The 26,965-nt window shown below is 49.1% G+C and overlaps 1 protein-coding gene across 1 annotated transcript in view; it reads left to right on the forward strand.

Moving 5' to 3' along the window:
* The window catches only part of Cd6 (CD6 molecule), a 32,049-nt gene continuing 5,084 nt past the window's right edge, over positions 1-26,965 (forward strand). Inside the window, 6 exon segments of the mRNA XM_048361425.1 lie at positions 1-157; positions 19,794-19,871; positions 21,154-21,507; positions 22,507-22,818; positions 25,041-25,343; positions 26,394-26,459. Of these exon segments, the coding sequence (XP_048217382.1) occupies positions 97-157; positions 19,794-19,871; positions 21,154-21,507; positions 22,507-22,818; positions 25,041-25,343; positions 26,394-26,459 (1,174 nt within the window). The 5' untranslated portion in view covers positions 1-96.

Here is a 26,965-nt window from a genome sequence, read left to right on the forward strand (position 1 = left end):
CGCCCACAGGAACAAAGACGACACGGGCACACACAGTGACCGGCTCCTGGCCTCAGGATGGCGTATCCCCTGGGCAGGGACGTGTGATGCTCACAGATGACCACAGCCATGTGGTTCTTCGTTGGGATCACTGGATTGCTGGCGACCACCCTCACAGGTAGCCCTTTGCTGTCACCTCGGCACTAGGGGACCCGAGTCCCCCTTGCTTGGCCCCTTTCTGCCTTTTCCTCGTGGCTACCCTGGGGCTTTTTAGTCAAGGTCATACTAGGGAACCAGGGAACCCTGGTTGGGACAACAGCCTGGATGGGGGTGAGGGGGGGAGCAGAGGAGCTCCCTCAAGGACCAGGACTGGCTAGACAGTGCCCTGTGCTCAGAGGCTTGCTGGGAGATGTCATCGGCAGTGACCTTTGTGTCTTACCAAGGAGCCCACCCACAGGCTCAGAGACTCTTCCCTCGCTCATTTCTTGCCAACTCACAAGAAAGAACCTCACCTTCCAGCGTGGCAGGACCAGAAAGGCTTAGGCTTCCCCAAGTCCCAGAAACAAGAGGTCCGGAGGAGCTCCCACTAACTATTCAGTAGCTTTAGCGCACTTATGTGTTGTGGGGAAGGGAGTTTGGGGGCACAAATGAACAGGAAAGTTCTTGAGAGCCACTTGCACCATCCTGAGCTACCCCCGGTTTTAAGGTAGCAGCCAAGGACCCACGGGCCCCTGGGCTGTGCGCACCAGATCCAGGCTGGGTCCTGCAGAGGGCAGAGACCACATTGGTCATGGCTGGGCAGCAGCCCAGAGACCCAAGAGGTCCTGTCCTGTGTGGGCTTTCATGTATGGAGTTGGGGAGCTGATAGGGAAATGTAATTTGGGGCCTGGACAGCTGGTGGGGGGCCCTGAGGTGGGGCAGCTGAGTGCTTTCAGTTTGTCATTTGTGGGACCCAGGAAGGCCGCAGCTGGAGGGGGCATTGTGCTGGCTCAGGGGCTGGGGGCAAGTGTGCAGGGCTCTGAGATGTCTCCCCTCTGTCTACATCTCAGGCAGCTGTTCTGAGATGGTTCTGGGAAAGCCTGTTGATACTGGGAGTGGGATTGGCATTAACTTAGCCAGCGGTTTCCCAAAAGAGAAGTTCCAGCCAGGCACCCATGGTTCACGCCTGTAATCCTAGCTACTCAGCAAGCTGAGATCTGACAGTCAGGGTTCGATACCAGAGTAGGAAGGAAAAGTCCATGAGACTCTTCTCTCCAACTACTTACCAAAAGGTCAGAAGTGGAACTGTGGCTCAAAGAAATGACCAAGCACCAGCCTTGAGTGAAAAAGCAAAGAGGCAGCACCTGAGTTCAAGCCCCAGTACCAGAATTAAAAAAAAAAAAAAAGTAGCACCAGGGATTCAGCTGCCTTCCACCCTGAGCTGAGGGCAGATGATGGGGCGAGGCCATCTTCCCTCCTCCAGCCACCCTCTCCGAGATTCTCAGGATGAAGTGGAGGCCCCAAAGGTCTGTTGCCACCGTCACTGACGCTCCAGGCTGGCTGCGTCCACAGTTGCCCAATGAAAGCGAGGACCCAGGCTGGGCCAGGCCCCCTGCACCTCGGCCACTGGATGGCTGGTCTAGACCGGTGCCTGTGGGGAGTGCGGGGCCACGGGGTGTGGCAAAGTTCAGTGGACCCAAGGGCGGGCCCAGGAGCCACCCCAATCCCCAGGTCTTTGTCACCCCCATCCACCACGCTCCTCTTATGGCCACTGTGGTCTCTACTATGTTTTTCAAATGGCGTTGAGTCGTTGACTCAGTTCTTAGATACAAGTGTAGATTGGAAGGAAAAAATCTCCCTTGCTTTTGTTAAGTGGGAAAGAGCTATTCTTGGTCATACATAAAGAAGAAAACAGAAAAGGGTGGCCCAAACGGGGGTCTGTGATCCCATACAGCTGCGAGTTGAAAGGCCCTGGAACTGGAAGCCCCAGTCTACCCTGTTAAAAGGGGGGCAGGGAAGGTGAGAAAGACATCCTCACCCCCACATCCTTTTCTTCGTGACTGTGCAGAGGGGCTGAAGGCGCTCGGGCAGGGGAATGGCCTTCCACTGGTGTGGCTGGTTGACACTCCACGCGGGTCCTGAAGCTCTCGCCGTCACTGGTCAAGGTCTTCCGCCGAGCAATGGCGGCCTGGCAGGAAGGGCTTTGTAGCCACCCCAATGAAGCCGCATGGCCCCCACGGCAGTGCTGAAGTGGGGGAGGCCCAGCTGCTGGCTCTCAAGCCTAAGCATTTCTCTTCACCTAGTCCTGCAGGCCCAAATGGACTCAGATCTCATTGGAGATGGAAGTCTGTGGTTGGGCCAGCTGTGTTGGGGAAAAGTGATTAGGGATTCCAAGAAAAAGGGCGGGGGGGAGAAAACTGATAGAGAGTAGTAGGAAAGGGAGGGAGAAAATAAAGCCTGAAGAGGGGGGTCTGGGCTGAAGAGCCGTGCCCAAATCCTGGGTGGGCTGCCTGGCTCTGCTTGCAGGACGGACTGGTAGGAGCTGGACCTCCCCTCTCCTCTGGCTCAGTACTCTGGCTATCTTCCCTGAATCCCATTTCTCTGCCCAGGCAACCTGAGGTCTGCAGTGGTTTCTGATTGGTCCTTTATGTCGTTGGGTGACCGGGATTTGGAGACCCTGGTTCTCTAATTCACCCATGTGCTGCCCAGTGGCCTACATCCAGAACACGCCAATTCTGTCCCTCAGTTTTCTGATCAGTCCCCGGGGAGGTAAAAGAGCCGAGAATATGAGCTAGGAGCCAATGACTGTCGTAGGTAGATGAGTCAAGGCCTGAGGTTTTGCCCCAGTTCTGCTTCTAATTCCACTCTGGTACTTGGGCTCCTTTTGCTTCCTCTTGGCCTCAGTATCCGCAGTAGCGGAGCGGTGCCTTGGGTCCTGGAAGGGCTTGCTCAGATCTGTGACGACAGTGCTGTTGGAGAAGCGAATGTTTCCCACCAGCGCGGGCGAGGGCAGTGGTGCAGTCGGTGAGGCCTCGTGGGCTGCTTTTGGGAACTGAAAAGGCAGCTTGTGTATACTTTCAAAATAATAATTCCATGCCAAGCACTAGTGGCTCGCAACTGCAATCCTAACTGCTCAGGAGGCTGAGATCGGAGCATGATGGTTCAAAGCCACTCTTATCTCCAGTAAACCACGAATAGTCCAGAAGTGGAGCCATGATTCACGTGGTAGAGTGAAATTTAAGGGACCGCACCCAGGCCCTAAGTTCAAGCCCCTGGACGGGCACACTCACACAAAATGTCTTCCGGCTGGGGCGGAAGCTCAGTGATAGATTATTTGTCCAGTATATGCAAGGCTCTCTAGGTTCAATCTCCAGCACTGAAAACAAAACAACAACCATCATTTCTTTAAAAAAAAAAATTAAGTCCATTTTCCTTAATTTGGGAGTTCAACTTACAAATTTTTTTCTTTTTCTTTTTCTTTTTTTTTTTTTTTTTGCCAATACTGGGCCTTGAACTCAGGGCCTCATGCCCTCCCTTCGTTTTCCCCATAAGGCAGGTGCTGTAGCTTTTTGTTGGTTAATTGGAGATAAGATTCTCACACATGTTTCTGTTCAAGCTGGCTTCAAACCATGATCCTCAGATCTCAGCCCTCTGAGTAGCTAGGAGTACAGATATGAGCCAGCGGTGCCCAGCTTACAAATTTCATTTCATTTTTAAGCCCAGTAATTTTTAACAATGACTTTCAAGGGGTCTTTGATTAATATTTCAGCCACGCAAGCTGAAAGGAGGAAGCTTCCTTAAATAGTACATGTCTAACTCAGATGTAGCTAATTAATTCCCTTAAAATTGTGGTGTCTGATGCAGTAATCACTAGAGGAATGCATTTAAAACATGGTAGTGTCATAAGCCGACAAGTTGAATTACAACCCACTTTGTACAACTACTTCAAGATAATAACAATAAAGTAATATGTGATAGTTCAAATTGAGATGGGTACAACTGTAATATTTTCAGCAGACTGTGAAGATGAGCACCAAAGGGATATAATAGCTCTCCTTAATAAACAGTATGTGAACCACAGTTGAAATGCTAGTATTTTAATATAGAACACTACATAAATTTGATTAGCATTAAGTTGGCTTATTCCTCACTACTTTCTTTCGTTCTTTTTTCTTTTTCTTTCCTTATTGCCAGTCCAGGGGCTTAAACTCAGGGCCTGAGCACTGTCCCTGGCTTCTTTTTGCTCAAGGCTAGCACTCTGCCACTTGAGCCACAGCGCTTTCTGGCCTTTTCTATGTATGTGGTGCTGAGGAATCGAACCCAAGGCTTCATATATACAAGGCAAGCACTTTTTCCACTAGACCATATTCCCAGCCCTCCTCATTACTTTAAATGGAGCTACTAGAAAATTTAAAATTATACCTGTAGCTTGCATTGTATTTCTGTTGGCTAGAGCTGCCTTTGATATTCTAAACTACATTTAGGATTTTAATAATTTTTTTCCTTGGGGTGCTGGGGATCAAGCCAGGGTCTCACATTTGTTTGTCCTCTAGCTAAGCTTCAACCCCAGTTTTGCTACTCCATTTTCTTATGGAATAGAGGAAAGGAAAACAAAACAAAACAAAAAATCTTCCTAAAGATTTCAGAGTGAAGCTGAGCACTGGTGGCTCCTGCCCGTAATCCTAGCTACTCAGGAGGCTAAGATCTGAGGATCACAGTTCGAAGCCAGCCCAGGTAAGAAAGTCCATGAGATTCTTATCACCAATTAACACCAGAAAACCAGAAGTGGTGCTGTGGCACGAAGTGGTAGAGTGCTAGTCTTGAGAAAGAAAAGCTCAGGGACAGTGCCCAGGCTCTGAGTGCAAGCCCTATGACTGACAGAGAGAGAGAGAGAGAGAGAGAGAGAGAGAGAGAGAGAGAGAGAGAGAGAGAGAGAGAGAATTTCAGATCTAAAATGTTAGTATAAGCCAAGTGACTATGGCATTCTCTTAGATATACCAATGACATTTACAGAGATTTCCAAACTCTTATTTCTTTAACTTACAATTTGAATGGAAGTCAATTACATCCTCACATGGATGACAGACAACGGCTATGTCTCCGAGGCAGAAATGAAGGAATTGATGGGCCAAAGCATTGAACTTGACCCAGTTTAAACCTAATGTAAGTCTAGACATGCTTGGGATATCGATTTATTCAATCACTCCTACTTTGCACATCCTAATCTTCCTGGGTGAAAAGCCACTTGCTGCCAGGCACTGAGACCCCAGCTACTCAGGAGGCTGAGGATCATGATTCCCAGCTAGTCCGGTCAGAAAAGTGTATGAGACTCTTATCTCCAAGTAATCCCCCAAAAGCCACAAGTAGAGCTGTGACTCGAGTGGTAGAATGCCAGTCCGGAGGGAAAAAAAGCGAGAATACAAGGCCCTGAGTTCAAGCTCCAGTACTGGCACAAACAACAACAATAAATAAGTGATTGTACGGTCTTAGGTTACCCTGAGCAGCGTGGAAATTTTCATTTTAGAACACAAAGTTCAGGTTAGCTTTTCTCTTCGTTTTGAACAACATAGGAGATATGACCCTTTTGGGCAGCTGATGCTCTCTAGCTGGGCAGGTCCCTCAAATCACAGCCTCAATCTATGCCTCTCCACTGGATTGGATTCAGTTAAACACACACTTCTATTTTTTTTTCCCCCTTGCGTGAACTCAGGGCCTGTGAGCCGTCTCTGAGCTTTTGTGCTTAAGGCTTGTGCTAAGGCTCTACCACTTGAGCCACAGCACCACTTCGGGCATTTTTGATAGTTTCATGGAGATAAATGAGTCTCGTGGACTATCCTGCCTCCTGCCGGGGCTGCCTTCAAACCATGATCCTCAGATCTCAGCCTCCTTAATAGCTGGGATTACAGGCGTGAGCCACTGGTGCCCGGCTCACTTTTACTTTTCCATTCTGATTTCTCTTCCTATTCTTCCTGCCAGCAATACAACTCCTGAATTTTGCGGGCATGTAGACTAGCTTTTGCATATTTTCGGTGTGGTGTGGCATGGTGTGTGGACATGGTACGTGGGGACACTTCCATGGTGTTCTTGCCGTGACTTTCCAAAGATGATGGGCCTGGCTCATTTAGCCAGTTGCCAATGGGTACAGAGGGATTTGGAATGAGCAGGACGCCCCCGGCCACCAAGCTCAGTGTGAGTTTGACGAGTCCTTCATGGCTGTACCCGTCTTGCTGGTGGACAGGAAAAGCTCGAGAATTTGGGCTCCAGCGGCTGGGTTTTGAGGCGAAAGAACAGCTTTCCCAGGCATGTATCCGTGGCTCACACCTGTAATCCTAGCTACTCAGGAGGTTGAGAGCTGAGGATCGAGGTTGGAAGCCAGCCCGGGAAGGAAAGTTCACGAGACTCTTATTTCCAATAAGCTATTCAGAAAAAGCCAGAAGTGGTGCTGGGGCTCACGTGGTAGAGTACTAGCCTTGAGCACAGAGAAGCTCAGGGACAGAGCCCAGGCCCTGAGCTCAAGGCCCAGGACTAGAAAAAAAAAAAAAAAAGGACAAGAAAGAAAGAAGAACAGCTTTCTTGCTCTGAGATGAGGAGGAGGATGGAGCACGTGGCCCCGACTGAGCCTTCAGCACACAGGATGGAGGGCCTGCAAAGCTGCCTAGTAAGAAAAGACCGTAGGTGTGCTGGCCTTTCTCCACGAGCCCAGTGTACCGACTGGAGCCACCAGCTTCAAAGCCACACCCAGGTCCTAGGCCTGTGCGGCAGGGCCCTTCCGCTCTACCCACCCTCAGCACTCATCTCTTGAGCCTCGAGCCTAGAGACAAGGCATGGGAGTTATTCACACCGTGTTCTGGGGCTCTCATTCCAGTCCATCTCTCCTTGTCTGCCATGGAAGGTGCCGTCACCCTCTTTATTTATTTGTTTGTTTGTTGCCCATAGGAGAGCTTGAGCTCAGGACCTAAGTGTTGTCTAGCTTTTTTGCTCAAGGCTGGTGCTCTATCACTTGAGCCAGAGCACCTCTTCTGGCTTTTTGCTGCTTAATTGGAGATAAAGCGTCTCACAGACTTTTCCTGCCCCTAGCTGGCTTGTAACGATGATCCTCAGATGTCAGCCAAATTCTCTTGAATATTTAGGATGACAAGGAAAAGCCACCTGTGCTCGGCTACATATGTTGGTTGGCTTCAAAGGGGGCACCACTGTAAAGCAATAGTGATAGTGTGTAATGGAAACAAAACAGTGTCATTCATTTCCAGCCAGACGCTTGGTTGCTCTCCTTTGGCTCAAAAGAGAGGTTGGTGGGTACGAGGGAGGCATTCATGGCTAGCTTCTCAAAGCCACCAGGAAGGCCAGAAGAGAAAGACCATCACCTGCTCGGCTAGGTGCTGGTGGCTCACACCTGCAAATCCTTTCTACTCAGGAGGTTAAGACCTGAGGATTGTGGTTCGAAGCCAGCCTGGGCAGACAAGTCTGTAAGACTCTTCTCTCCAGCTAACCAGCAAAACTCCAGAAATAGTGGTATGGCTCAAGCAGTAGGACTCCAGCCTTGAGCAAAGAAAGCCAAGCAAGAGAGACCCTGAGTTCAAGTTCCAATAATGACATACACACACACACACACACACACACACACACACACACACACACACACAAACATTTGTTCCTGAGTGTGTCTGAGGCTAAATTTAAAAAAAAATCATCTCTAAAACCTAAATTCTGAAAGATGGGCTTCAATTGCTGGAGCTGGGAGTCAGGACAGGGGAAGTGAGCCCGAGGATGAGGTCACAGGAAGGAGGCTTTGAGATGCATTAGCACAGGCGGGAGAATGGCGAGAACATTCCAGGAACAAAGGCATTTGAAAACCAAATGCGTGCAAGACCAGCGACAGCTGAGCGGTGTGTCACTCTGCCAGTTGCGTCATGCCAACACTGACTTCCTGTCAGGCAATGTGTTCTGTCACGTGTGATAGCGCGTGTCACCCTGGGCAGGGCGAGGGGGAAGTTGAGCGATGGACATGAGACTTCTCAGTGTGTGTGTGTGCGCTGGTACTGGGGCTTGAACTCAGGGCCTCTCACTCTCATTTGGTTTTTTCACTTAAGGCCGGCACTGTACCACTTGAGTCACACCTCTACTTCCGGCTTTTAGCTGCTTAACTGGAGATAAGAGTCTCACAGACTTTCCTGCCTGGGCTGGCTTTGAGCCACGATCCTCAGAGCTCAGCCCCGGGAGTAGCTAGGATTCTAGGCCTGAGCCACCAGCACCTGGTGGGGGGGCCACAGTTTCCCACGGAGCTTAAGCCCAGCCTCTTCTCTCTGTGTTAGCGCCTTTGATTGGCTCAGGGAATGAGGATTCCCCGATCTCCTGCCCACCAACCTCCCCCCACCCCCCACTCCCACCAGTGGCCGATCTGTAGAAGATACATCTGCAAAAGGAACATCCACAGACACCCTCCAGGCAGGGACAGGACACTGACCTCGTGGGGCACTCTGTACATGCACAAAACCCCCTTCTCATCTCAGCCCTGTGAGGGCTGAGAGACTATATCCATTTTGCTGATTTAATAGAAGCAAGAGTGAGTAGTGTGACTTCTCCTAGAGTATACTGCTAGTCAGATCTGGGACCTGACCTGATTCGAATCCAGTACCTCTTTCCCAGCCCTGGAGATGGAGCAGAAAACCCTATGTACCTCAGGATGTCTGCGGGGAAGTTAGCTCCACTCTCTGAATTTCCACGCTATCATCTAAGCTGTCATGCTCTAACGTAGAATCTGAGTTCTGCTAGTTCTGGGCTGAGCAGCCATTCTGAGCTTGTCTCTCCACAACACCAACAGCAGCAGTCTTCACAGGATTGTGAGCAAAGTCCATGAGGGGGTTCACCGTGACTCACTTAGAGAAGTTTTAAGAGTTGTTGGGATGCTAGGTGAGCCCTAGAAGTTCACAACTGCTAATGGGGCTGAGGTCAGAGCAGAAAGACACAGGAGGGGAAAATGGCACCAAGCTCATTTCCGTCCGCCATTTTGTAGGCTCCTGGGGCTGGGCTGGCTCCTGCCTGAAAATGGCAACCGAGAGGGGCCAAGAGGAAAAGCAGCACGTTGTTGAGTTGAGGAGGAAACTGTGGAGCCCTTGGGAGTTTCAGGAGTGGGTGCTCACGGTGGGGAAAGTCATCCTTGCTTTCCTCTGCAATCCAGAATGCCCCTGGGCCTCCATCTTGTGACAGGGGAGGGGGCACAAGGAGGTTGAGCCTCCTGAACTCCATTGTCACCTTGAACCGATTGGAGGGTCACCCCAAGTAGTGTAAGCAGAAGCCCAGGAAATCTTCATGAGACTGAGGATCAGGGCCGGGGGTGGGGGCGGGGGTGGGGGGGGACACAGGCTGGGTGGGGCAGAACCTCAGACCTGGGAGCTTTTGGGGGGAACTATTTGGAACTTTCCTGCCGGTCAAGAGAATCAGAGCTGACTGCAGTCAGGTGCACAGAACAGAGCTATGCCCATTTCATAGAAGGACAAATTGGCACCCAGAAATTTTTGAGCAATATCACCCCTCATTTTCTTGTCACCCACCTACTGGCTTCTATTTAAAGAGAGAGGGAAGGATTTTATCTGTATGTTGTTATATTTCTAGCTAGGGTGCTCACCTCTTCCAGGAGGGGTGCCTGAGACCAGGGGGTAAGGTAAGACAGAAATGAGGGTTCACCCTCATTTGCTCTGCCCAAATGGAATTCTAGAAATGCCTTAAGCTGAAAGAAACCCCAGAATGCTGTTTGCCAGCTCACCCCTCGCATCAGAAGAGGAAACTGAAACGTAGAGGGGGGAGTGAGGCGGGCAGGGTCACAGAGCCCCTTACTTTTTCATTTTTCCCCCTCGATGTCTAATTTTTGTTGTCTGTCACTAGGTGAAAGAAAGTTGGAGACATAATGTCCCTTTCTCGTACATATTCCAATGTTTCAATTTTGTCTTTTTTTTTGGGGGGGGGGACGGGGGGAAGAGGCTGGTTCTGGGACTTGAACTCAGAGCCTGGCACTGTCCCCAAGCCTCTCTGTGCTCAAGACTAGCACTCTACCACTTAAGCCACAGCACCACTTCCAGCTTTTTCTGAGAAGTTTATTGGAGATAAGAGTCTCATGGATGTTCTTGCCTGGGTTGGCTTTGAACTATGATCCTTATATTTCAGCCTTCTGAGTAGCTAGGATTACAGGCCAATGGTGCCAGGCTGATTTTTGTCTTTTTTGTTCTTTTCCCTTCCCTTCCTATTTTTCCTTTCCTTTCTCCTTTTTTCTTTCTTTCTTTCTTTCTTTCTTTCTTTCTTTCTTTCTTTCTTTCTTTCTTTCTTTCTTTCCTTCTTCCTTCCTTCCTTACTTTCCTTCTTTCTTTCTTCTTTTTTCTCTCTCTCTTTCTTCTTCCTCCCTTCTTTCTTTTTCTTCTTTTCCTGAGAGTCTTAGAGCTTCACTGTGTTGCCTAGGCTGGTCTCAAACTTATGGGTTCAAATGATCTTCCTGCCTTAGCCTCCCAAATAGCTGAGTCTACGGGCACCTGCCGCTATGCCTGGCTGTATTTATTTATTTATTTATTTAGAAATACAGTCTCTTAATACCCCAATTCATTTAGCAAAAACTGGAAATTAACATGGATATACTATCAAATAGTCTACAGACTTTATTTGGAGTTGTTTCAGTAATAACCCACAGAAAGCTCTATTTAATTTGCTACATTTAATTCTCATGCCTCTTCATTCTCCTTTCATGGAGATAATCTGTCAGGTTCTCTCTCTTTCCTTGGTGGCACTGAATTTCTATATGAAGCGTACAGGCCGGTGATTCATGGCTAGGTGTGAGCCATGCTTCTTTGACGTGAGGCTTTGTCCTCCGTGCAGCATTTCAAGAAGAACATGGCTCATCTATTAACTAGTGGTCTTATTAAGGTGTTATCTTTTGAGTTTCTCTGCTATAAAGTTTCTCTTTCCTCTTTGTAATTAACATGATTCTTGTAGGTAGAGTCTCTGAGAATATATAAATAAATACATAAATACTTGGATCCATTCAAATCTTGCCTCCCTAGCTCTGCCCATCCATTTGCCAATAAGTTATATTGACAGTTGGCCAAGTGTGTTGTTATAACTCAATCATCTCTTCTACATTTATTTTTACTGACTTGATCTTTGCTGGCTCAGTAGGTAGGTGGGAGCCAGATGGCTGAGAACACTGAAGTCTGGTGGGAATGAGGTTAGCTTAGGCTGGAGTTTTCCCTCAAGTAGAACCTCTGATGGCTGCCATCTTGTCCTTCGTCTGATTTCAGAGTTGGCTCAACATCTCGTTACCACCAAACCAAGTCTCTCTACTCTTTCAATTTTTGCCACTCTTTTGTTGAGTCTCACCTATTTGCTAGGCACTGATTCCAGCCACAGAGCTCACAGAACAAAGCCCTAGTCTTCAAGGAGCTTTATGCTTACAGGAGAAATAGACACATAAGTGAACACATTTAAAAAAACAAACCTAGTCTCACAAGCCAGATGTCAGTGGCTCACATTTGCAATCCTAGCTTCTCAAAAGGGTGAGATCAGAGGACCACAGTTCAAAGCCAGTATCTACACACGCACATACGCAAGTATCCCATCAGAAAGGAATACATGCACCAAGAGCACGAAAGCACCACTGAGGCAGGTGAGGCCTCGGGGGAAATGTCTGAGGGGAGACATGGGGATGGGCAGAGTTGAGAGCTCCGCCATGGGAAGGGCAGAGGGAGCAGCAGCCACAGAGGCCGTGGGCAAGGGGGGAACAATACCTATAAAGCCCAGGTGGGGATAAGGGGAGTGGGGGAAAGGGAGGGGGGGAGGTCAGTGGGGTTTGGAATTAATCCAAGGAGAATGGAAAAAACCATCAGACAGTTTTGAATAGGGAAGGAGGTATCCACATACACAAAGCCAACCCTGGACACGGGCGCCTGCTATCCAAGCTGGGGTGAGCTCCCCTTTGTTTAAAACTGGGAGGTTATTAAAGACTGCGTAGCATTACCTTGAGTTCCTCCTTCTTCTTTCTTTTCCTTTTGTGCCAGTACCGGGGCTTGAACTCAGGGCTTCGTGCCGTCCTTTAGCTATTTTACTCAAGGTTGCTGCTCTACTCCTTGAGCCACACTCGCGCATCCAGCTTTTTGGTGGCTAATCGAAGATCAGAATCTCTTGGAATTGTCTACCTGGGCTGACTTTGAACTGCCATCCTCAGATCTTAGCCTCCTGAATAGCTAGGGTTATGGGTGTGAGCCACTGGTACCCAGCTGAGATTTTCTTGTTGATGTAATGAGAAGGACTGAAGAATTGGAAAAGGCAAACTTCACTCACTATGTGATTTCGTACCGTTTAATCTTACATGTTAAATTCTCTTCTGAACCATGCCTGCTGCAGGAAATATTTCATTCGTTGGTGGAAGCAGTAGTTGGGTAGAGGCATTGAAGATGGCGGGGTGGGGGTGGGGTGTCTGTGTTGTGTGAGAGGAAAACACAACCTATAATCAGAGGTGGTGAGTTGAGAAGAGGTGCCCCCCACTCCTTCAGTCAGCCTCCCAAGTAGCCCAACCCACCCTGTGTTGTTTGTTTGTTTGTGATAGGGTCTCTTTAGTACAGGCTGCCCTTGAACTTGAAATCCTTCTGCCTCAACCTCCCGAGTGCTAAGATTACAGACATGCACCACCACACTGGGCACGAACCCATCATATTCTGATCAGAGAGTGAGGCCCTGGTTGGGTAGCAATGTACCCAGGGTCATCATAATGGCTCAGTTTTTACCAACTTTTATTCCTCCCCACCCCTATTCTAGCTGAAAATTCAGACATGATATAAACACATTAGTCATCCTTATTTGAAAACATTGCAACTACCACATTAAAAGGAAAATAGAGAGAAGTCTCACCCAGCAATGACTTTCACACAGCAATGACTTTCGTTTTTCTTTTCTTTTCTTTTCCCCTCTCAAGGCTAGTGTTCAACCACTTGAGCCACAACTCTATTTCTAGCTTTTGTACTGGTTGATTGGAAATAAGAGTCTCACAAACTTGGCTGCCCAAGCTGAGTTTGAACCGTGATCCTTAGAAGATCTCAGCCTCCTGAATAGCTAGGATGACAGGTGTGAGCCACTAGCACCTGGCCTGACTTTCATTCTGGAAGGAGCGAGTTTGTGAGTCGCGAGCTCATCCAGGGTACTTGGCGTCCTCTGCACAAAGGTGACCTTGAAGATGGGCCTCAGGCTGGTTTGGGCCCATGGTTGTCAAATGGTTGTGAGAACACATGGGGTCTGGACTCTGTGAAACCACACTTGATCCCAGGTGTCACCACTTTCTCTGTGAGCTGGAGCCGGGCCCCAAACCTCTGGGAGGTAAAGCGAGTACCGCTCGTAGTCCAGCCCCTCGGTTTTCTTCCAGGCTCAAGATCTCGGTTCCCTGAGGACTTTCGAGGCTCATTCTTAGTCAACCCACATCTGTGGGACTCAGTACTAGCCCTGTCCCCACAGCTCTGAAACTCTCGTGTGGGCTTCTACAGTCTACAGGCATCAGGAAGTGAAGGAGGCTCCGCCCTTCATTCTCCTGGCTCCTCTCCTCCCTCCACAGAATTCTCTAGAAGCCTCTCTGGAGGTGACTTTTGTGGTAGGTTTGCATGCAGGTGACTTCATTTCCGTGGACCACAGGTTGGGTAACACAAGCTCCAGGGATTCAGTGTTACAGTTCTGGGGGCTGGACATCCAAGACCGAGGTGTGCACTGGGAACATAGTCACCTCCTCCTCCATGCTGGCATGTCTCTCCTCTACCCCCACCCAGGGGTGTGTGTGTGTGTGTGTGTGTGTGTGTGTGTGTGTGTGTGTGTGTGTCCTGGGGCTTGAACTCAGGGCCTGGGTGCTGTCCCTGAGCTTTCTTTGCTCAAGGCTAGTGCCACAGTTCTACCTTTGGCTTTTTTGGTGGTTAATTGGAGATAAGAGCCTCACAGATTTTCTTGCCTGGGCTGGCTTTGAACTGTGATCCTCAGATCTCCATCTCTTGAGTAGCTAAGATTACAGGCATGATCTGGTGCCCAGCTTCAACAAGCTCTTGTTTGGCATTTACAGAGGCCAAGAAATGGGGTTTTCTTGTGATCTTGCCTGAATCCTGCAAAGTCTTTACACACCTGGGGTGAGGGAGGCCAGTTGGGCACATACACAGAATTCCTGAGGAGGAAATCGAAGTGTAAAGCTCCAGGGTTCCTCCTCTGATAAGACCAGGTAGATGGTTTTCCCTAATCAGATGTAGGGGCTTCATCGACAATGCCCCTGCAGATAGAAATCTAGACATCTTTGGCCTCCACTCCATGCTTTAAGCTGTTGGAAGATGGGGCCAGGGTCCCTGCCCTGTGAAGGTCTCTTGGAGCCAGATCCTTACTGTTGTGCCTTCAGGTTTTTGTTGAGGTGTTTGTCACCCTCCAGGACTCAGTGTCTCATCTTGCTGTCTGGTATCTGCGGAGAAAAGATAGCCTGGGTGAGCCCCAGATGCCAAAACCAGAGCCTTTTCTTTCAGAGAACACTCCCGTTACCATGGCAACCGCTGCTCACATCTATTCTCCAAGAACCTGAGATGCCATGTTTGAAGAGCCAGGGTAGCAAGCAGCCAAGTTACTAATGAAAGGCAGCTTTGATATGGGTTAAGAATAAAGATGGGGTGGGAGGAAGAAAGGGCGCATCTCTTGGGAAAACTGGGATTGTCCCTTTCCAGAGAAGAAGGGTTGGGGGGTGGGGGTGGGGCGGGAAGCTCTCAGAGTCATCCTGATGCTTGCAATGACCTCGCTGATCCAGGGGCACCTGGTACCCCACGTCCACTCAGGGCTGAACCACAGCAAGGAGGGAAGAGTTCGGGTGAAAGAAAAATGCCAGCAGCTGGCATACAGCAAGTCCTGTGCTGTCTCATGAATCACAGCACCCTCCTTGCGGCCCCTGGTGTCTACACTCACAGCCAGGCTACTGGTGAGACCTAGCTGAGCTTCGTGACTCCCAAGGTCACACAGCTAGAGGCTGGCAGGCAGGGATGGGTCAGGCCGTTATTTTGTCTGCCTCTCAAAGCCCCTCTCCTAAGTCATGAAACCAATATTCTTGAAGCCAGGCACTGGTGGCTCCTGCCTGTCATCCTAGCTCCTCAGAAGGCTGAGATCTGGGGATCAAGGTTCAAGCGGTTCAAAGTCAGCCTGAGCAGGAAAGTCGGTGATTCTCTTATCTCCAATTAACTATAAAAAGTCAGAAGCCTATCATTCCAGCTATTCAGAAGGCTAAGATCTGAGAATTGGTTCAAAGCCAGCCTGGGCAGGAAAATCCTTGAGACTCTTATCTCCAACTAACCACCAGAAAACCAGGAGCAAAAGAGCTCAGGGACAGGCCCCAGGCCCCAAGTTCAAGCCCCATGACTGACAACAACAACAACAACAAAGCTCAAGTGGTAGAGCACCAGCCTTGAGCAAAAAACAGTTCAGGGATAGTGACCAGGCCCTGAGCTCAAGCATTGGATTGGCCAAAAAAAAAAAAAAAAAATCTGTCTATCTATCCATCTATCTATCTATCTGTGTGTATGAGCGTATGTATTCTTGAGTGGAAACTGTGATGCAAATAAATTGGTGCCTGGGGAAAGGCTGGGCTGCTTCTACTCTCTAGATCATTTCATTTACACTTATCTCTTTAATACCTGCCCAGCCATGGCCTACAGAACAAGTTCAGCTGGTGTTAATAGAATTGGATGCAGGCATGGCTAGACTCATTTCTCAGCTTTCAGGAGAGCAAGGCTCACAGGCTCTCAATGTCTTCGCCAACACAGAGAGAGATTGCAGAAATTGAATGTCCCACAAAACCCCTATCACATTGCATAAATCTTGTCTTCACAACACCGCACAGCAAGGTCGTGAGTTGCCCTTCACTCCTCCTTGGATTTGGTGATGGAGGAGGAGCAGAATTAGGATCCAGGCACACACAGAAGATACCACAAGTGCAGGTGAACGTCCTCTGTGGAGCAACATGGTGAGAAAAGCGTTCAAAAGGCTGAATCCAGCCAGTACGAATTACAAGCTCATGCCTGTAATCTTAGCTAGTCAGGAGGGTGAGATCTGAGGATCATGATGGATTCAAAGCCAGCTGTGACAGGAAAGTTCGTGAGTCTCTTATCTCCAATTAACCATGAGAAAACCAGCAGTGGCACTGGGGCTTAAAGTGGTAGGGCTCTATCCTTGAGCAAAACGAGCTCAGAGACAGCACCCAGACCCTAAGTTCAAGCCTCACAACCAACAACAACAACCAAAACGACTGAATTCTACTGAGTTTTATGCCTCTTAATTCTAGCTACTCAAAGGGCTGAGATCTGAGGATTGTGGTTCAAAGCCAGCCCCGACAGAAAAGTCAGTGAGATTCTTACCTCCAGCTAGCTATCAAAAACTCAGAAGTAGAACATTAGCCTTGAATGGAAAAAAGCTCAGGGACAGCCAGTTTTATAGGCATGAGTCACCAGCACATGGCTTTATCATTCTTTCTGAGTCTGTCATAGAAACAGACTCCTCGGTGATGACGTGTTTTTGAACATTTCCAGTAGGATTTTATTTCTAGTATGTTTATAATTACCTTCTACTTCAGCCAAGTGGTATAAAAAGTCCCTTCTGGTTTTAGTAACTTCTATTTTTATATGTTAACATATGTACTTAATTTTCCATATGCGGATTTATTTCATAAATGATTTATTATTGAACGTTAGCCTCCCCCTCCCCATCATACATTCTGTGATTTTCTAATGTCACAAGCACAGGAAGAATGAAGTATAAAAATCTGAAACAACAGACAAATAATTCAATGGTAAAGCACAACATTGAGAACAGACAGCAAGTATAAATTGTCAGAAGTGGGAAAAAATGTCACTCACTATTAACAAGTACATGTTTCTTCGGGGAGTCTATGAAATATTTCTGGAACTAGTAACACAGACACACACACACACACACACACACACACACACACAGGTAATTGTTGTTGCCAATGCTTGGGCTTGAACTCAGGGCCTGGGCACTGAGCTTTTGTGTTCAGAGCTAGTCCTCTACCATTTTGAGCCACAGCTCCACTTTCAGCTTTTTTGGTGATTAATTAGATATAAGAGTCTCACAGACTTTCCCTCTGAGGCTGGCTTCAAACCACAATCCTCACGCCTCAGCCTGCCAATTAGCTAGGATTATAGGATTATAGGATTATAGGATTATAGATACGACCCACTCATGCCCAGCTTGTAATTTTTTTAAAATTTGTTTTGTTTTTGTTGCCAGCCCTGGGGCATGGACTCAGGGCCTGAGCACTATCCCTGGCTTCTTTTTGCTCAAGGCTACCACTCTACCTCTTGAGCCACAGAGCCACTTCCGTCTTTTTTCTATATATGTGGTGCTGAGGAATTGAACCCAGGGCTTCATGTATACAAGGCGAGCACTTTACCACTAAGGCCACATTCCTAGCCCCTGTAAATATTTTTAATACTAAAATTTTAAAATAGACTTCAGCCTTTTAAAAAGTCTTTCTTTTTTCCCCATTGCTATTTTCTCCTTTGAGTTTTGATTTTCTTATTCAATACAGCATGAAAATCCCAGCACCCGACATGGTTTGATTTCTTTCTTGTTAGGCCAGCATTCTACCACTGGAGTCATCCCCAGCTCATTTTCCTTAGGAGCGCTTCCTAAGATACCATGCCGTGCTAGGCCATGATTTATTCAGTAGCCTCTGCAGAGATGGATGGCCACAACATTCCCAATTACTCACTGTTCTAAAAACTGCAGGGGATAGTTTTATGTCTGGACATTTTCATGGCCTAAAGCAAATTCACAGGAAAGAACAATGGTTTCATTGCAAATAAATATTATTGCTACTAAACAGCAAACCAACTTGAAACGTAAAGAGAGGGATTAAACAAAAGTGATCCTAGCTGGGCGCCTGTAACTCACATCTGTAATCCTAGCTATTCAAGAGCCTGAGAACTGGGGATCCAGGTTCAAAGCCAGTACCAGTAGACAAATGCATGAGACTCTGTCTCCAACTAACCACCAAAAAGCCAGTAGTAGAGATGTGGATTCAATGGTAGAGTGCTAGTCAAACAAAAAAGCTAGGGGACAGTGCCCGGAGTGTAAGCCCTAGAGCTGGAACAAAACAAACAAAAAACCCACAAAAGCAGTCCTGATTCAGGGAGGCCCCTGCTCTACATGGAGAAAGTGTGGTCACTTTGGGCTTGGTTCCTATGGAAGCTAGAGGACACCAAAGTCAGGCTTCATTCTTGGAACAGGGGATAGGCAAATGCACGTGACACTCAAAGGGTTTGGCTGTGAGGTATTTCAATAATTCACCTTGGTCAGTGCCATCCAGCTCCCCCTCTGTTAACAAACACTGTACACGGCACCGTGGGGAAGATTATGCCTTGGGTCCAGGATTTCCTGGTCTGGGAGAAAACAGGTGCGTTTTAGCATGAGAAAGTGCTTCCTGAGGCCGGACAGAGGGGAGGATCCGGAGAGCAGAAGTCTCCACATAAGAACTTGCTCTCACACATGCTCAGATACAAACAAGGTCACGATCATGCACGTTCACACACACACACAAACACACACACACACACACACACACACCCCAGCATCCCATCCCTCCTCCCTGCCCTCCCCACACACATGCAGAAATATTGAAAACTACACGGGAGCCCTGGCACCGTTGCTGTGGGAACTGGGATTCTGAAATGCGCACCTGTGGGCCTCTGAATTCTTGCTTTGAATATTACATTTGCTATGGAGTTTGTGCTCTGAATTCCAAGCCGTTTCTCCTTTGGGGACCAGGCTAAGACAGCCAGGCAGGGAGTTGATGAGGATGGGCAATTAAAGGGCTGATTACTTTCTGTCTGGGTGATGGAGTGGCCCAGATGGGAGCTCGTGGGAGGGCTAGGTCTGCAGAGGGGTGTGGGCTCATGGGGTGTGCTCACACCCCATGATCATGGGTGTGAGGGTGGAAACTTCTCAGGGGGGGCCTCTGAAAATGGGCTCAGCCCACTAAGCTGAGCTTTTATGACAAGTATAACCCCATCCCTTTGGATGGGGTTGCTGGTCCTGGGACTTGAACTCAAGGCCTGAACATTGTCCCAGGTCTTTTTCCCTCAAGACAGGCACTCTACCACTTGAGCCACAGCTCTGCTTTGGCTTTTTGGTAGTTATAGAGGTAAGAGTCTCAAAGGCTTTTTTGCCCGAATTGGCTAGGATTACAGGCATGAGCTACCAGTGCCTGGCTTAAAGTTTACTTTTGTTGTTGTTTTTGTTGGTCATGGGGCTTGAATTCAGGGCCTAGATGCTGTCCCTGGGCTTTTTCATTTTTTCATTCAAGGCTTGTGCTCTACCATTTTAAGCCACAGCTCCACTTGTGGTTAATTGAAGACAAGTGCCTCACAGACTTTCTTGCCCTGGCTGGCTTTGAAACACAATCCTCAGATCTCAGCCGCCTGAGTAGCTAGGATTACAGGCGTGAGCCACTGGAGCCTGGCTAAAGTTTACTTCTTACTCATGCACAATTTAAGTAGGGTGGTCACTTCTTCCATCTTACCATTACACCTGGAATCCAGGGGTCCCTGAGGTCCTGTAATAGAGAAGACACAGGTATAGGAGGAAGCTGTCCAATTCCATCTTGCCCTTGGCTCAACCTGTCATTCTGCTTGAATGGCCCAAACCATCCTGTGGCATAAGCCACAGGAATGGGAAATGTCCACACCAGGCTCCAGAAAGCGTGTCCTGCCACTGGGGACGTTTGTGACCTCCATAGCCAAGTTCATGCACCCACGTGATTGCTGTTGGTTATATTTCAGGTCTCCCGTCTCCAGCCCCGGCTGGCGAGCACAATACCAGCTGGGCTGAGAACAGGGCCCTGAAGCTAGGAAAGCTGGGTAAGCACTCCATCTTCTTAGGGGCCCACAGTCAGCTCTCTGAGACCAAATAGAAGGCCTCTGGGGGAACGAGGAAGAGAAACAGACTTTTTTTTTTGGAGGGGGAGGGTCAGTCATGAGGCTTGAACTCAGGGCCTGGACACTGTCCCTGAGCTTTTTTGCTCAAGGCTAGCACTCTACCACTCTGAGCCACAGCGCCACTTCTCGTTTTCTTGTAGTTAATTGGGGATAAGCATCTCACAGACTTTCCTGCCCAGTCTGGCTTCAAACTATGATTCTGAGATCTCAGCTTTCTGAGTGGCTGGGATTACAGGCATGAGTCACCAGCACCCAGCAGGAAGTGGACTTTTTAGGGAACTAGAGGAGAGAACACCTTAACTTCAGATCTGGTTGGTCCAGAAGCTGAAGTCGATCGCTGGATTCCCCTTGAGATGTGAGGCCTGCACTCTTGCAGTTGTGTCATCGGTGGTAGGCCACAGAGCTCACGGAAGGGTTGGGGAGAGCATACTAGAGCTCTGGTAGGAGGTGCCATCAGATCTATCTTTCATTTGCTCCGCATGTGTTATTTGAGGACCTGCTTTGTACAGGCAGAAGGCTTTGCACTGGTGCACAAGCCCGGGCAAAGATGGTGGGTAGCTCCTGCAGAAAGGGATGTGGGGAGGGGAGGAGCCCACTTCCCATACAACAGTCTATGCTTCACAACAGTCCTCCAGGGTTCCCGCGTGGCCCCACGGGGCCAGGGTCTCTAAGCCAAAACTCTGCCCTGTCACAAATCCCAAGTGCCCCTGGGCTGGGTGCTGGTGGTTCACACCTGCAATCCCAGTTAATCAGGAGGCTGAGCTATGAGGATCAGATCTGTGAGTCTCTGAGGCTCCTATCTCCAGTTAATCACCATAAAGCTAGTCGTTGTAGAGCTGTGGCTCGGTTGGTAGAGTGCTAGGCTTGAGCACACAAAAAAGGTTCAGGGACAGCACTCAGGCCCTGCGTTCAAGCACCAGGGCTGGCATGCTCACAAAAATGATCCTCCTGCCCCCCCCAATCCAGTCTAACCTCCTGAGTCCCCCTTGAGCCCCTCATCTCCTGACTCTAGAGGAATCAAGCCTGCAGGGGCACCTGGTGATTCCTGACGGCCCCCCCTCCTCTTACAGAGCTGCAGGGCCTTGGCTAAGGTAGTGCTCTGGAGGGGAGAGGGGGTGGGGCCCCAGCCACACCCATCTCCCACACTCACTGGGGGGAGGGTCTGAGCCCCATGAGGAGCTCAGCTCTGGTCTGACACTTCCAGGGGAGCCGGGGGTCCGCCTGGTGAACGGGAGCAGCAGCTGCAGCGGGAGAGTGGAAGTCCAAGTCGGGGGCGCCTGGGAGCCGGCCTGTGGGGCGCTCTGGAACCGCCAGGCCGCTCAGGCTGTGTGCCAGGCCCTAGGCTGCGGCATGGCAGAGACCCCTGTCCAGCCAGGGTGGCCCACCCCGGAGCTGCAGCCCATGCCCACCACGGAGAACACCAGCAGGGTCCTGAACACCACAGGGCCGCTGGCACCTGCCATCGTGTGCACCGGAGGCGACTGGCAGCTGTGTGAGGTCCTAGGCCAGCACCAGGAGTGCAGTAGCGAAGGGAGGCCCGCCTGGGTCACCTGCACGGGTAAGAGTGGCCATTCCCCGCCCCCACACCTGTCCCCAGGCCTCCAGGCTTCAGCCACTGACCCTGGATCCAACCACTGCACCAAGTCTCCTCTGCTAGTGTAAGAACAGTGCCATTTCCAGATCTGTACACGTCCCCAGATCTAGGCCCCAGGCCTCTGCCCTGCTTAATCTCCAGATCACCCACTTGATCCCCAGCCCCAGCCCCATGTCTGGCTATACTTACTGGAACCACCCGGTTCCCCAACTCCCTTCCCTTCACAGACCTCTGTATCTGGCCCATCCTGCCATAAACATAAATATGCCAGGCTTTCCTCTATTGATTTTTATTTCATTTTGTCAGTCGTGGGGCTTGAACTTGGGGCCTGGGTGCTGTTCCTGAGCTCTTTTCCCTTGTGGCTAGTGCTCTACCACTTTGATCCACTTCAGGTTTTCTAATGGTTCATTGTAGATAAAGAGTCTCGTGGACTTTCCTGCCCCGGCTGGCTTTGAACCACAATCCTCAGATCTCAGCCTTCTGAGTAGCTAGAATTACAAGCTTGAGCCACCAGCTCTCCACAAAGCTTTCCTTTATTTTAAAAAGAAATCAATTATTGTTATTTTTTAAATGATCTTTAACAAGTCACACAAAGGGACTTCAAGTTGGCAAGTCGGCTCGTGAGTACGATGCATCTTGATCAGTGTCAACCCTTCCATGATTCTCTCCCCATCTCCCCAACCCCACCCAGCCCCTCAAATTACCTGGTTCTATTTTCACATGCATATGCTGAATATTATGACTGCATTCCCCTGCCCTTCCTCGATGGCCCCTCTTCCCACCAGGCTTTCCTTAGCACTGTGGCTCCCAGACTGCCCTCTAGCCCCTGGCCTGCACCTCTGCCTAGCCGGTCAGCATAAGTAGTCCTGCCCTCTCCAGATCCACAGCCCCACCCCACCCCCTCCTGACTACCTGCCGGCTTTCTGGACCCTGGCTCAAGACCCAAACCCCTCCCACCCCCAGAAAACCGGGCGCTGCGCTTGGTGGACGGCGGCAGCCGCTGTGCTGGCCGGGTAGAGATGCTGGAGCACGGCCGGTGGGGCACCGTGTGCGACGACACGTGGGACCTGGAGGATGCCAACGTCGTGTGCCAGCAGCTTAAGTGCGGCTCGGCCATCGAGGCCCTGCCTGGCTTGCACTTCGCCCCCGGCCAAGGCCCCATCCACCGCGACCAGGTGAACTGCAGTGGGGCCGAGGCCCACCTGTGGGACTGCCCCGGGCTGTCGGGAGACCTGTACTGCGGGCACAAGGAGGACGCCGGCGTGGTGTGTTCAGGTCAGTGGGGTCACATGAGAGAGAGGACCTGGGCCTCGGTGGAGTCACCCGTCCAGGAGGGGAGACAGAGAGGAGCCAGGCAAACAGGACTCAGGGAAGGGAGTGGATGCCACAGGAGAGCTGGCAGCCATGCAGACGCTGCTGGAGAATAAGCTGCCCAGCTCCTGGACAAGCTGGCAGCAGCAGTGTGGCTCTCCCTTGCTGTGAGCCAGGGAGACGGAAGGCAGGATGGATGGTTTCCGGTGGGACTTTGGCCATCCAGTGAGACCAAGAGGTGCTGGTCCAGCCAGTGCTCCTCGTTAATACCAGGAAGAATGGGGTAGGTGGCATTAAAGTATAAATATGTACTGACTCCTTAGGGCTGGGCCAGGGCCCTCCTTAGAAAAACTGGCCTTTCTATCAAAGTGTGCTGCTTTAAAAGTTCCTGCTTTGACCTGGTGGCATGGCTCTTGTTAAGGAAAAGACGAACGGCTTTGGAATAAGGAAGGTTTTTTTTTTTAATTTTTTTTATTAATTGAACATAAATTTTTTTACAAGGTGTTGTGCAAAGAGGGTGCAGTTACATAGTAGGGCAGTGTGTACATTTCTTGTGCTATCTTACGACCTGTTTTTCTATCCCTTGTCTAGGTCAGGTAGACATATATGCAATATACAATGTATCAAGAACATATACAGTATTCACAGACTTGGTCTCTACTGTCTCTCCGGCTCCCTTTGTTAACAGTCATATATCAGGGAGATCATGCCCCTTTGTTTTCTGTGTTCTAGGCTTGTCTCGCTCAACATTATTTGTTCGAGTTCTGACCATTTCCCTGCGAATAACAATATTTCACCATTCCTAATCGCTATGTAGTATTCCATTGTGTATAAGTACCATATTTTTTTGATCCATTCGTCTGTGGAGGGGCATCTGGGTTGTTTCCATATTTTGGCTATTGTGAATTGTGCCGCGATAAACATGGAAGTACAAATGTCTTTTTGATATCTTGGGTTTTGCTGTTTAGGATAGATGCCTAGGAGTAGTATGGCTGGGTCATAGGGAAGGTCTATATTGAGCTTTTTGAGAAACCTCCATACTGTTTTCCAAAGTGGTTGTACTAATTTGCACTCCCACCAACAATGGAGAAGGGTTCCTCTTTCCCCACAGCCCCTCCAGCATTTGTTGTTTCCTGAGTTCAGAGTATAGGCCATTCTAACTGGGGTGAGGTGGTATCTCAGGGTTGTTTTTATTTGCATTTCCTTTACTAGCAGGGATGTTGAGCATTTCCTCATGTGTTTCTTTGCCATTTTTATCTCTTCTCTTGTGAAGTCTCTCTTTAGCTCTTTTGCCCATTTCCTAATAGGTTTATTGGGCTTGGAGGGGCTTAGTTTTTTGAGTTCTCTGTAGATGACAGATATCAGGCCTTTGTCTGTTGCTGTGCTGGTAAATATCCTTTCCCATATCGTTGGCTGTCTTTCTATTTTGGTGGCTATGACCTTAGCTGTGCAGAAACTTTTTAATTTGTAGTAGTCCCATTTGTCGAGTCTTTCCCCTATTTGTTGTGCCCCTGGGACTCTATTCAGGAAGTTCCTAAGGAAGGGTTTTTTGAAACATAAGTATTTGTCTTAACTGGGTTTTTTTTTTCCAAGATGGAATTAAGACATATCACAGAAGACAAACCTCAGATTGTTCAAGAAATAGCAGAGGACGTGGGTAAAATTTGAGATTAGTTGTGTACTGTTAATCTTATTTCAAAGATTTATCTTATGTAAATCCATCTTAACCCTATTCAAATTAACCAATCACTTGCAGGTTGTGACCTGGAGCGCCACCAATCTGGCCAGAGGGGTAGGGCCTCCTAGCCAATCACAAGAAGATTGTGACCCTGAGCTCAACCAATCTGAGCAGAGGGGCGGGACCTGCTGCATTAGGGATAAATAGGGGAGCCTCTTGCCTGTTGGCCAGATTTTTGGCTGATGGCTCACTCCTCTGCAGAAGTAAATTTTGCCTTGCTGAGACACTTCTTTATTTTTGTGCCTATCATCCTGACTCCACTGGTTCTTGGAGAGCCTATTTATAAGGCAGGGATTGGCTAGAACAATTAGGGCTGGGGAGGCTGGCACAGATCAGGGGTAGGGGACCTAAGGTTGGCTGCATTTCACCTCAGCATGGGGTTTCTGAGTGGCAGGGATTTGGGCCTCTGGGATCCTGACCTGTGTCTTCCCCCTCCCCTCCTCCACAGAGCATCAGTCCTGGCGCCTGACTGGGGGCATCGACCCCTGTGAGGGACAGGTGGAGGTGTTCTTCCGAAGGGTCTGGAGCACTGTATGTGACAGCGAGTGGTACCAACCAGGGGCCCAAGTGCTCTGCCGGTCTTTGGGCTGCGGGAATGTGGTAAACCGGCCCAAGGGGCAGCCCCACAGCCTGGAGGGAAAGATGTTCTACTCATGTACAGGAAAAGAGCCTACCCTCTCCGAATGCTCCTGGTGGTTTAACAACTCCAACCTCTGCAGCCAGTCACTGGCAGCCAGGGTCCTCTGCTCAGGTATCCCTTCCCTACCCACCCTGGGCCATCCCCTCAGATTGGACCAGAATCTTACTTGAGTCTCCATTTACAGCTTGGACTAGATTAGCAACATCAATACTGAAGGAACAGTCATTACTGTGCCCAAGCAGACATTACTAATTCCATATCGATTTCTTTTTTCCTACAGATACCCACCCTAGGATTATGAATCAAGTAATTATTAAGGCATCATGATATGCAAACCAGTGCTCCCTGTTGACTAAGATTGGGGCAGGGGATAAAGACCAGTTTGCCATCCCAGGGCTGATGATCATAGGAAAGATTAGTATTCCTAAAAGAACACTGATTTGCAAGAGAACAGGCACTTGATTAAAAAAAAAATACTCCAACTCTGCTTTTTATTGGCCTCGGGGCTTAAGACAGTCACCTAAATCTCTGTGGCTTCAGATTCTGTGATATGAGGATTCTGAAGTTGCTGATGGAAGCATTCCACAAGTTAGCTGGGAAATCAGATATGTGCTTACAGGCCTTTGTAAACTCTTCTCCTTTGTAAGCAGGCCAGTCAAATGGAAGCTCAAATTAGGGTAATGAGGCTAACTTCTGCTCCCCAACTCCTAAGGTACAAAGAAGGACAAATTTATCTGGCAGGCAGGCAGCCAAGGCACAATGGCTCACACCCATAATCTCAATTTCTTGAGGAGGTGGAGTTCCAGGTTCAGAGAGATCTATCTGAAATATAGCTAAAAGGGGCTGTGACTGTGGCTCAAGTGGTACAGTACCTACCTAGAAAACATGAGGCCTTGGGTTCAAACCTCAATACCATAAAAAAAAAAAACACCTAAAAGAAGGGACTGATGGCTGAATTAGAACAGAGGCTTGGGGTCTGGGGCGGATTATACAGACAGAAGTACCCATTCTTCTATTAGCTCCTTAGTCTAAGCAGAGTCCCTCTTGGGCCTCCTCCAGGAGCCCCTCCTTGTTGCTGGAGGTGGGGACTAGACTGAGATCTCTGACACCCAGTAGGTGCTCAGGAAATGTGTTGAGTGAATAAATGGGTGGTTCTAACAGGCTCTCAGAAACTACAGCATGTGTCTACTTCTGAAAGCTCCGCAAGTGTTCCAACAGTCACTGTAGGTAAGTGTAGCTTTTCCTGGAAGCCTGGGCAAATGCGTGTGCGCATGTGTGTGCACGTATGTGTTTCCATGTCCTCCTGCCTCCATCCCAGCTGGTGGACATGTCCCCTGGAGACTCTTGAGTATCTTGTGTGCTCTAACCTGTTTATTTATTGGGGTTGGTTATGCCAATACTGGGGCTCAACCTCAGGGCTTTGCACTCTTGCCTGGCTTTTTTGTTCAAAGCTGGTACTCCACCGCTTGAGCCATACCTCCATTTCTGTCTTTTTTTGCTGGTTAATTGGATATGAGAGTCTTATAGACTTTTCTATCCATGATGGCTTCAAACTTCCAGCCTCAGATGGAGCCTCCTAAGTAGCTAGGAGATTACAGGTATAAGCACCAATGTCCAACCCCATCACCTTTGTTTTCTGTCTTTACTGCTGTCAAAACCAATTAGATGAGGTTCACTATACCTTTTCAGAAGCCAAGGCTGGAGGCTGAAGGCACAGCCACTGTGATGGCTAA

The sequence above is a fragment of the Perognathus longimembris genome, chromosome 13 (genome assembly GCF_023159225.1).
Source record: "Perognathus longimembris pacificus isolate PPM17 chromosome 13, ASM2315922v1, whole genome shotgun sequence".
In the NCBI taxonomy this organism is placed as follows: Eukaryota; Metazoa; Chordata; class Mammalia; order Rodentia; family Heteromyidae; genus Perognathus; species Perognathus longimembris.